The following is a 10,660-nucleotide window of genomic DNA, read 5'->3' as shown; positions in this document are numbered from 1 at the left end:
CAGACAAACCAGTTGGCCTACAGAGCAGGGGCGAATCTAGGTTCCCACTTTTGGGGGGGCTAAGCCCCTAGATAAAACCTATTATTTTTCCTGTGACCCAGCAAAACTAGGGGGGTCGGGGGCATGTTCCCCCAGAAGATTTTTTTTAAAATATCCTTTTAAATAGTGTCCTCTAGTGGGTTTTAGGAAGAGAAATTAACAAATTTAGATTTAAAATATGAAGAAAGAAAATTTATGATTTTTTTTTTTGGGGGGGGGGCTAATGAAACTTTTAGATACGCCCATGCTACAGAGCCATGGAGAGATATCTCTCTTCCTCTATGGCTCTGGCCTGACACAGACATTTTCGACGGTCGCACGGTGGCGGTACTCTTCCTATCCGGCATGTTTTGGTCTCTGATGAAAACACTTCCGGGGTATCTGTTTGGAACCGCGAGCTGAACGAAGACGACCGCTATGTGTGCATGTTTTCGGTTTCTCAACATTAAACATTAGCTCTAAGGACTATAGAAATATTAACTTGTCATTTGTCCAATTACTATATCGTGTCGGTTGTTTTGCAGCCAGGGTTTCTTTTCCGTTTCTAGGACCGTGCACTGAGTTAGCTTTTAGCTAGCTAGCTGGTTCAGTCGTTTGCTGAATTCTAACTACTGTATATTGTTTGGGTAAGTCTGCATGCTTCCCACTAAAATATTTGTATTCGATTGTTTGTTGTTTTGCTATATTGTAATGATCTAAATACGATTTGTACATTTGTTTTTTCTATTTCAAAATACATGATCTATATGGTAGCATATTCACTACAGTGCATTTATTAGCTAGAGACTGGTAGTCCCGTTACTTTGCTGTTACAATAAATGTTCACTTACTATAAAACGCAATCGTTTTGTAGATGATTTTTTACGATTTGCAAAGTGAGGGGTTATCTACACAGGTCATTGTAAGGATATTGTATACCTAGCTCTAGCACTAGCTAGCTATAGCAGTGGTTCCCAACCCTGGTCCTCAGGGCATCCTGTCCTGCCTGTTTTATATGTTTCCCTGCTCCAACACACCTGATTCAAATGAATGGGTCGTTGTCCAGCTCTGCAGAAGCCTGCTTATGACCATTCATTTGAATCAGGTGTTTTGGAGAATGGAAACATCTAAAACAGGCAGGACGGGGTGACCTGAGGACCAGGGTTGGGAAATTGACAGTTTTTCTTCGTTTTGTTTTGCACAGTAGGTGATCAAAATGTCAAGACCAAAATCGCCTCAATATCTTCACAGGTAAAAAAAAAATTATGAAAATATATTCAAAATATTTATATATAGACATAATAAATAGCTTTGTGACATTTTAATAAACAGTTAATTTAGGTAACATCATGTGACATCCTAAAAGCTGTTTGCAAGCACTAAGAATGCATTTCAAATGTATCTTTGTACAGAACGAGCCCCAGAAGACGTGAAGGCAGAGGAGGCCGTTCTCAGCGGTTTCCATGGGACGACCCTGACTTTGACTCCCAGAGGGTTCAGGTTAACCTCGAAAGGGTCCCCTGGAAGGAAATTCCAGAGGACCGAAGAGAGCGCTTCACGGAGGACATCCACCCTGAGGCCCGGAGAAGACCGCCTCTTTCCCCAGACCACCACCGGCCTGGGCATCCTCCTAACCTCCGTCTGAAGGAGTACCACCGCAGGACCCTCTCACCGTCTCACAAGCTGGGCTACGCCCAATGCAGGAGGCTCTCTCCTAAACACAAGCTCGACCACGAGGAAGGAGATGGTCGAGGAAGAGACGGATTCAGAGAAGACTACGGAAGGTTTGAAGGAAGGGATCCAAGTTCTCACTCTCCTCAGCGTATTCCCAGGGAGAGGTTGCCTTCTGTGGCCATGTCGCACTCGCACCATCCCTGTGACCTCAAGAGAGACCCGAGCATGGGTTGGAGGAGAGAGGACCAGATCAGAGGGCAAGGGAGATCCAGGGAACGGAGCCCGAGGGAGAGTTTTCATGACCAAGGAAGAAGTCAGGGGAGGGACAGGGGAGGGGTAGAAATGCATGTTCCATTTGAAGACAGGCGGAGAGAGGATCTGCCAAGAGAGAAGAGTCCACACTCAGACAGGTACAGGAAGGATGAAGTAGTGACCCCTAGGTAAATTACGGACTGCATAGTCCGTGGTGTTTTGTGATCAGAGCCAAAGAAGAAGAACGGGGAGGAAAATTCTACTTTCCTAACCGTAGTGTTATAATGATGTAACGTTTCTTCAAGATGATAGTTGCTTGGTTTGATACACAAAATGCTTATATTTGCTCACGTCTGTAGTGCATGTTTGAACGGCTTCAATTAGTTTAGTCAGTTATATAATGTTCCTTGACCTTTTAAGACATCTCTCTCATGAATGCAAATGACACATTTTCTTGAATACATCAATCGAAAACAAAAGTCACATAATATAACTGACAACCTAAATGTAGTTCAGTCCCATTTTCCTGTGCCGTTGTTGAACAACTTCACCTGCTCTTATGTCAACACAGGTACGTGAGGGACTCAGAGTTTAGAGAGCGGCCCCGCTTGCTGGATCGGCCTTTAGAGGGCTTTGAAGGAGGCCCAGGGGACCACTGGGGCACCCAAGGAAGCTTTGTCAGGGAGCCATGCCCCCTTATTGTGGAACATGATCATGGCAAGATGACCAGTGGAGGTCCACCACGAAGGGAACCAGCAGAGGATCAGAGGAACCGAGGCCCAGGCCGTTACCGAGGCTCCGACAGGAACATTGACTATGGTCGAGAGGACCCGCAGCATCGGGTCGGATCATCGCAGGAGAGATTCAGAAAGTCCAATGTTAGTGAAGAGGGCAGAGGTCACCCCGTTCATGAGGCCAGGAGAAGCCCGATTAATCCCGTTGCCAGGAGAAGCCCGATTAATCCCGTTGCCAGGAGAAGCCCGATTCGTCACAATGAAAGGAGAAGCCCGTTTCGTCACAATGAAAGGAGAAGCCCGATTAATCATGATGGCATAAGAAACCCTGTCTACCCTGAAAGGAGTAGCCCTATGGGTGTCCAACTTAGCAGAAATGGTCCAATGGGACAGCGGGACAGAGGTAGCCAAGGACACAGGGGCCGGGGAAGTCTGGCTCAGAGGGGCAGAGGGAACCTTTCACGGGGTGGAAGGATGGAAACGGGCCCCTCTAGGAACCAGCCCCACCCACAAACGTTCCCTCGTGGGCGATCACATTCCCCTCAGGATCACCAAAGACCGGGTTTTCGATCCAGAGATCCATCCTGGGACGTCAATCCCAGAGAGGAGGAATCTGATTGGGTGCAGAAACCCCCAAAAGTACCTAGGTTGGAGCCAGGCAGGCCTAGAGGAGCAGGCCGGCCACCACTAGAAGGCAGGATGGGTCCTGGATTGTCAAGAGAGAGGGACCTCAACCCACGTTGGAATGCACACAAAAAAGTCGGCGATGCTAGAGTCCTCAGACCGGATGCCGTAGAGGAGGAAACGCTCACCATCAAGGTGGACATGAACCGACCCATGGGCCAGAACAGGTAAAGTATATCCGACCTCAGCTTAAAGGGCCATGGGTGAAAGTTCATGCTACCGTTCAAGACCACCATAGGATGCTATTGGGAGATTTGGAGGCTGTTGGAAGAAGGAAACAATTTTGAAATGCCTTTATTGTCAGGGCACGGTCAAAAGAAACCTTTCAAACCGATGCGTTTTGGCATGAAGTCTTCATCAGGGAATCAAACACAGCTCAGAGGACAACTGGAAACAGGATTCTGTCTGCAACAGATACTCAACAAATGGATGAGATTTTACAAGACAAAAAGTGGAGTTGTTTTGGTATGCATGCTCAGGTGGAGCCTCGCATGATGAAGTCTTGGAATCCACCAACAGCACACCATCTTCATATCTCGAGGAAGGAGCAAAACATATAAGCAACTCATTCCGTAACATGATCTACAAGATGATGCTATTCAGAATCAGATGTGCATGTGATCCTCTTCAGGAAGAGTCAATATGGACATAATCATTTGACACATCTTTCCATCTCGAAATCGAAATCTATCGCAACCACCAGTGGAAGCACTGAATGGCACTGGACAACTCTCCTCTATCAAGGACCTGGAATACAACCAGCCCATTTATGAAGACCAGCCAAGTTTCAGACTTCTTCTGCCTTTGAGGACATCTCATTATACATTGCTGAAATAGAAAACATCCTGCATTGGTAAGTCGAGCAAGAGATTGGACGAAGAGTCGGACCGCTCTGCTCGGTAAACAGCACAACAATTAAGGAAAATACAGGATTTGATTACTGACTGGATGACTAAGCACAAGAGCGTGTTGGTTACTGATCATTCACATCATCAAGAGCCACAGAAGAACCTTCACACCAGTGGCCATGGAGGTCCACTGTGTTACGACTGTTTGGGGCATCTTTTTGGGGTAAGTTCAAAATTGACACGATGAAATGAATTGACTGAAACAATAGTACGACACAAGGATGCGTGGAAGAGCATCTGGATGACTGTCAGGTAGATCAGAGTTTGTGAACTGGATTCTGGGTCCATGTGAAGTGGAAAATGTCGGGGTTCCCTGCTAGCAGCAGAACAAGTCTGGTTAAGTACCACACAACTACTAGCTATAAGCATATGTCCATCAGTACGCCCAGCCTTTTTTTATATATTCATATTTTTGGCAATTTTATTGGACAGTGAAAGTATGAGAGACAGGAAAGGTGGGGAAGACATTTAGATAATTTCTTGGGCCGTATTCAAATTTGCACCTCCGCGGCAAGACCTCAGCACATGCGCAAAGCGGACTTAACTGGTGAAACATCAAGGCGCTCCTTGCCTTCTGAAGAACTTGTAAACTATGAGACTTGTCCACATATTTCTCCTTGACGCTATCAAGCTTTGCAAGGACACCACTAGAAAAGGCAAGTGAAGCTTGGAACTGGATGGAAAATTGGAAGAAGAGAGATGACGAAGATGCGCCACAACAGAAGCCAATCAGTGGATCTTGCATGGCCAAGAGGAGCACTGACCAGTCCTTGAGGAGACCCCATCTGCTGAATCCAGATTAAAGACGTCCATGCGCTTTTCATGTCTGTGGAAAAACAATGATAGAGACATTTTCATTCTAGCAACAAGAGGCTTAATCACTGAAGCAAATTTGGGGTCCAGAAGATTTTACTCATGTCTGGTCCTGCTTGCGATCCTCGCAGACAGGGACCAGGTTGCACACATACCTGCACTGCACCAAAACAGGCACGATCAAGGAGCACAATCCCAAGACTTCCATCCCATCAAGGCTATATGAAGTAGGTTTCAATGTTACTGGAGACCTGGAGTATCGTCAGGACAAACTTTAAGGCAACGACAGCAATTTGCACTCTCCAAGGTTTGAACAATGTAACTCAGTGGAAGATCATCACACACGCAGTGGGACTGGCCTGGCCACTGGATGGGGAAGAGCGTTTCTTCAGGTGCAAGATGAGATTCCTTCCACGATTCATTCCTTGGAACATTTATTGAAGATTGAAAAAGAACGTGTGGTGGATGGCAGTCCGACGGTAGAAGCTGATGGCAGCCACTTTGCTTCGTTGTAAATTGTACGAAGAAACACTTCAAACCATGTAAAGATATAAGTCGAGGGATCAAATTCAAGGCCTGTTGCAAGAGGCCCAAGTTTTCCAAGGAATTATGAGTACAGCATCGGCATGCGTTTATATGCCAACCCAAGATGTCTGACTTTGAAAAAGTTTTTTTGTGGATCAGTGATGTATGGCGAGCTTGCCATCCCCTGAACACTCCCCAGTAATTGCTGCATAGCAATGGATATTCGGAGGACACTGGAACAAGCATCAGAGTGGGGATTAAACATGTTTATCCAGTGGATGAGAAGGTCCTCCGCATTGTACAATGTACTGAGCACTCGTTATATCAAGATGCGACCACCAGAAGTGACAAGAACCACATTTAGCACAAGATGTCTCAGTGGAAGAGCTGACGTTAACCACAACCATGGATATTAGTTTGGAAAAAAGCATGAACTTTCACCCTCCCTTCTTGAAACATCTTGTGCACAGGAAGGCATGTCCGACACAGTGTGTTTTGTTGCGGGGGGGGGGGGGGGGGGGGGGGGGCTGCAAAACAATAATAAATTGAGTTAGTGAAAGTGAGTTCCCTCAATTCAGATTACTTTTAGATTACACAATTTACAGCACTAATGTTGAATATACCAGCTAATGAGTCAGTTTACCCTGAGCTGTTTACCAAAGGTAAGTTTATTTGGTAAGGTACGGTACATCATTTATTATGTGTGTTCTTATTGAAACAAAAGTATAGTGATGGCCCGTCACAATTACTCTACGCGGTGACGAATGCATGGTAGGAACGAGGTCAGCTGTGATGTTGATTTGAAACTAAGCCCATTCTCCCAATACTGTTGATTTCCATAGCTGATTTCCCTATTCTCCTTCCTGTAGCAAACTGTGCTACTCCTCAGACAGACAGCTGTCTCTGGACCTGGTCAACGTCGGCCGCCAGAGACTCGACTTCCTGCCCATGATGGAACATTCTGGAACATACCGAGAGAACTCCATGCACTCTGGAACCTTTGCCCAGGAGATCATCACACTTGTGCACAAAGTTAAGGGTTGGTACATTAAAGAGTTACCTACACACACACCCCCCCCAAATAACTATCTCTTAAGTCAAGACAAACACAAATCTACTGACACCTCAGGCACTGTATGCATCCATGGTCAGGTACTGAAAAATCTCAATGTTCTTTCCTCCCCAGAACACTATTTTAGAGGAGATTGTGTAACCCTCAATGAGCGCTTCTCCGTGCCCCAAAAGGGTGGTTTACATGTAGAAGCGAAAGTTGAGGTTGAGCCAGAGAGGCCCACGCTGAACAGGTGCATCTCGTACACCTCTTATCAACCTTCAAACTCGGATGATCTGACATTGACACGGATAACTAAGAGTGACAAACCTCCATGGTGCCATCTATCCTCCATGTTCTTTCTCTTTCGTCTCCAGGCGTTTCAACATGAACATGAACAAGATGGACCCTGACGTCGAGCCTCTCTTCGACGCGGGCCACATGCAGGTACAAATCACAGCGTCACGCAAACAGACTGCAGGATCCATTCGCCAAACATTTGTAACCATCTGTGCGTAATGGGCTTAGCTCAGTGGCAGAGCATTGGACTGGTTCAAAGCATGTACTAAATGAATACATTACCTGGACAAATGCAGTATATCTCCTTCCATCTCCAGTGCTGTACTGCTCCACTGCAGAGATGTGCACCTTGCTCAGATGCTACGACTGTTGTGTCTGTGTTGGGGGTTTATATGGGTGGATGGATCTTAGAAATGCATCAACATCATGTTTGTATGGACATATGGCGTATATGGGACATGTGTAATGATTGTTTTGGATGATCGACACTCTTATTGCTATGTGGGATGATAGATGAATAGATGCATCATCTGATTGATAGTGTGTGTGTGTTTGAAAGCCCGCTCCGAGGCAGCGTGTGGTGAGTGACCCTGGGGACCTGAGGCACGACCTGGAGAGGAGGAGACAGGAGAGGCTGGAGGGAGTGAAGGTCACCATCCCTGGTGGTGGCCTCTCACAGCGCCCCCTAGGGTCCAGCAGGTAACATTGCACACTGGAAAACACTTGGATCATATTAAAAAAGGTTAATAATTGCATATAATTATTACATTTTAAAATTATAATGATTATATAATTGATTATTATATAATAATTCATATATACATGTTTTATCTACACATCTCGTCCACAGTGAGCTGAATGAGCCTGATGAGGGGATGGATCTGGAGGAGGAAGATGAGGGCTTCTCAGGCTGGCGTGGAGACGCTGGACAGGGGAACAGATGGGATGGACACATGCTGAGAGACGTGGGTGTTAGAAAAAGATAATGAATTCACTAAAACTGGAATAAGATCTCGAACTGTGTGAAAAACAGTGGATGTAAGGGTGCCCCGGTAGCTCACTGCATAAGTGCGCATACGGTGTAGGCTGAGGCCTTACTGCAACCACCTGGGTTTGAATCTGGCCTGGGCCTTTTGCTGCATGTCTTCCCCCCACCCCCCTCCTCTCTCTCTCTCTCTCTCTCTCTCTCTCACACTGTCTCTCTCTCTCTCTCTCTCTCTCTCCCTGCCTTTCCTGTTACACGTCACTTAAAAACTGTCCAATAAAGCAGGAAAATGCAAAAGATATATCTTAAAAGGTTTCCCCCCATCTCTAGCATCAGAGGAAAGGAGGTCCGTTCCGACCCAGCACGGGTCCCCAGCGGAGAAACAACCGACCACCACATCGCAACCGCCCTGGACCAATGAGGCGACAGAACCGCAACCTCGACGGTTAGTGCTGCTCAGTCATACACACAAGAATATATACATGTGCATTCACGTATGTAAGTGCTCCAGTTTCAGATAACCTGCTTACATTTTCGCGGTTTGGAGCTATTAACACCTGTGCTTGTGTATATATAGTCCTGTTATGCTGCGGCACCCGGCCCTGTGATGTAAAAGTGATTTCTCTTTGCTGTCCTCCTGTCTTGGGAGTTGGCTGGTACCCGGTGAATCAGATTTAGTCTCAGCCGCTGTGTCACTGTGTGAAACACACCCCTGACCTTGTGACCTTTGCCCTCGGAAGGGTATTCCTGCTGTATCTTAATAATATCTCAGCCAATCCGATCATCTCTTGTCCTTCTCTGGCCTATCCGCTCACCTCGCCTGCCCTCCAACTGTGAGAACAGTTAGAGCCATAGCCGGCCTCTGACCTATTTGATCTCTCTCAGGTGTCAACTGGTGATTGGTGTTTTAAGATGGATCACACACTGCTGACGGACTGAGAGGACTCATCCAGCCAATCTGACGCATTAGGTAACACCAATAATCAAAATGACTAGGGTTTACTGTTGCCCTTTCTACCAGACTTCAGCCGGGGTGACCCTTTTTCATTTATTTTTAGTTCTGTGGTCTTGATGCCTTAATGTGAAAGAAATTAACCACGTGATTTCCCCTGGCAGTTCCATGTAGTATTTTGTCATATACGCTGCTTATCTTTTATTGTAAAATGTTGTCGAATGCGTTTCATTTGGTTTAAAGAAGGAAACGTTGACGTGGCACTGTCATTTCCTAGCACTGTTGTTGGCAGTTGATGGTTATCGCCTGTATTTTAGCTGTGATGTCAGCTTGGCTGACGTCTTTGTTTGACCCGTCTGGTTTTCTGTGGCAGATGTTCTATACTCTGCATATGAGATGTCTATTCAATAAAATATTACATTTCTCAAATAACATGACACGTGACGATTTTTTGCATTTTATCTGGCATTTTAACTGCATTTGCGATCCCAGTACATAACATATTCTGAGATTTATTTTTGCCAAGTGTGACACTGGTATATTAACCGCTGTGCTGTAAATTAGGATGGATCTGCCCTATGTGTGTCAGGGGTAGGAATTACACAGCGGATGTAAAAAATAATTCTTTAATCAGGTCTCAGGGAATACAAAATCAAGAAATCCAGTCTGGGAAAATAAAACTAAAATATGTAGCCGCTCTAGGCTAACCCCAAAACAAGGGCAAACAAACTGTATACTCCAGGATACAGTTTGCAGGTTTTAATGGAGAGACCAACAGGTGAAAAGGATAAAAGTAATCACGTCATAATCAGCTACTGTGACTACACACACACACATACACACACACACACAGATGGGGAAGGAGGATTAGCCTGGAGTCATGACAACGTTGTGTTAGGACCAGGCCGGCACACTTAGTGGTCAAGAAACCTGTCAGGTCACTGCAGGGCAGAAGCAATCTGACTAAACCACCAGCTGGTGAATCTAGTCACCTTGGTGACCATGAAGAGTCTCTGTAACTGATACTATACAGGGAGCTTTGCTGTGTACTGTGCAGCTGTATAAACTTGGATGTATATAAGCAGTCATTAACAAAATTTAAAATTAAAGAGTCCTATAGAAAAAGGGCCAATTAGTTCCTACATTAGAGATCAAGTGCCATAGGAAAAGTGTTTTTGTTAAATCATCTGTAAGTCTTACAAGCATGCTGAACCTACCTGGACTTACTAAACATTTGAGAGTTTTGAGATGATTTGAGAGTTACTTCTGTTGCTTATGAAGAAAAATAGAAAATAGAAACATGCAGGCAATCATGGATAATGAACACACAGTGCATTTATTTTATAAACAAAATAAGGTAGAAATACAAAAATGCTTACAAAAAAATCCACACTGCAATACTGTCGTGAATTCAAAACGTAGTTTTGAAGAATGACCACTTTCAAGCTTTTACACTGCTCTATTTGATCCCGATTACAACATCAGTTTTAACTACAAACCTTTATTATTTCAGTTATAAGTGCTTATAGCTTCTGAATGCACCTAGTCAAACGTCATAGCAGCTCCACCAAACAACATAAGGCACACAGAGAGAGAGAGAGAGGAATCTCACTGTCAAAGTCCCATGTGACATAATCCCAGCAGGGCAGCAGTGTTGATCATCTAAATCGTTATCTCTTTTTTCAGGCAGCATGGTTGTCACTGCCCGTGTGAAGAATCTTGACCTGGCCAGTTCTTATGTCCATTCTCAAGGAAGTGTTTACT

General features: G+C 45.2%; 1 protein-coding gene across 2 annotated transcripts; it reads left to right on the top strand.

The window, feature by feature from the left end:
* The first annotated feature begins 438 nt into the window (after window positions 1–438).
* On the top strand, window positions 439–9,320 carry zgc:112982 (uncharacterized protein LOC503771 homolog). 2 transcript variants are annotated; one of them, XM_067252053.1, is made up of 11 exons: window positions 439–665; window positions 1,226–1,269; window positions 1,431–2,102; window positions 2,516–3,529; window positions 6,478–6,647; window positions 6,795–6,912; window positions 7,037–7,106; window positions 7,519–7,658; window positions 7,810–7,924; window positions 8,275–8,389; window positions 8,830–9,320. In XM_067252053.1, exons 2-11 carry the CDS (start codon window positions 1,235–1,237, stop codon window positions 8,841–8,843), a joined length of 2,463 nt encoding a protein of 820 aa, XP_067108154.1. In that variant the 5' UTR covers window positions 439–665; window positions 1,226–1,234; the 3' UTR covers window positions 8,844–9,320. The 2 variants fall into 2 exon arrangements, with proteins under 2 accessions (XP_067108154.1, XP_067108153.1); XM_067252052.1 differs by having other exon boundaries at window positions 1,223–1,269.
* The last annotated feature ends 1,340 nt before the right edge of the window (window positions 9,321–10,660 follow it).

The sequence above is a fragment of the Osmerus mordax genome, chromosome 15 (genome assembly GCF_038355195.1).
Source record: "Osmerus mordax isolate fOsmMor3 chromosome 15, fOsmMor3.pri, whole genome shotgun sequence".
Lineage (NCBI taxonomy): Eukaryota > Metazoa > Chordata > Actinopteri > Osmeriformes > Osmeridae > Osmerus > Osmerus mordax.
This window is presented reverse-complemented; position numbering and strand designations above follow the sequence as displayed.

What these genes read in the sequence shown, in the direction of transcription:
- zgc:112982 (XM_067252053.1), top strand. Translation starts at nt 1,235, where the DNA reads ATGTCAAGACCAAAATCGCCTCAATATCTTCACAG. An exon ending in CGACCCATGGGCCAGAACAG is followed by an intron (nt 3,530 to 6,477) that starts GTAAAGTATATC and finishes TCCTTCCTGTAG; the next exon opens with CAAACTGTGCTACTCCTCAG. An exon ending in ATGGACACATGCTGAGAGAC is followed by an intron (nt 7,925 to 8,274) that starts GTGGGTGTTAGA and finishes CCCCATCTCTAG; the next exon opens with CATCAGAGGAAAGGAGGTCC.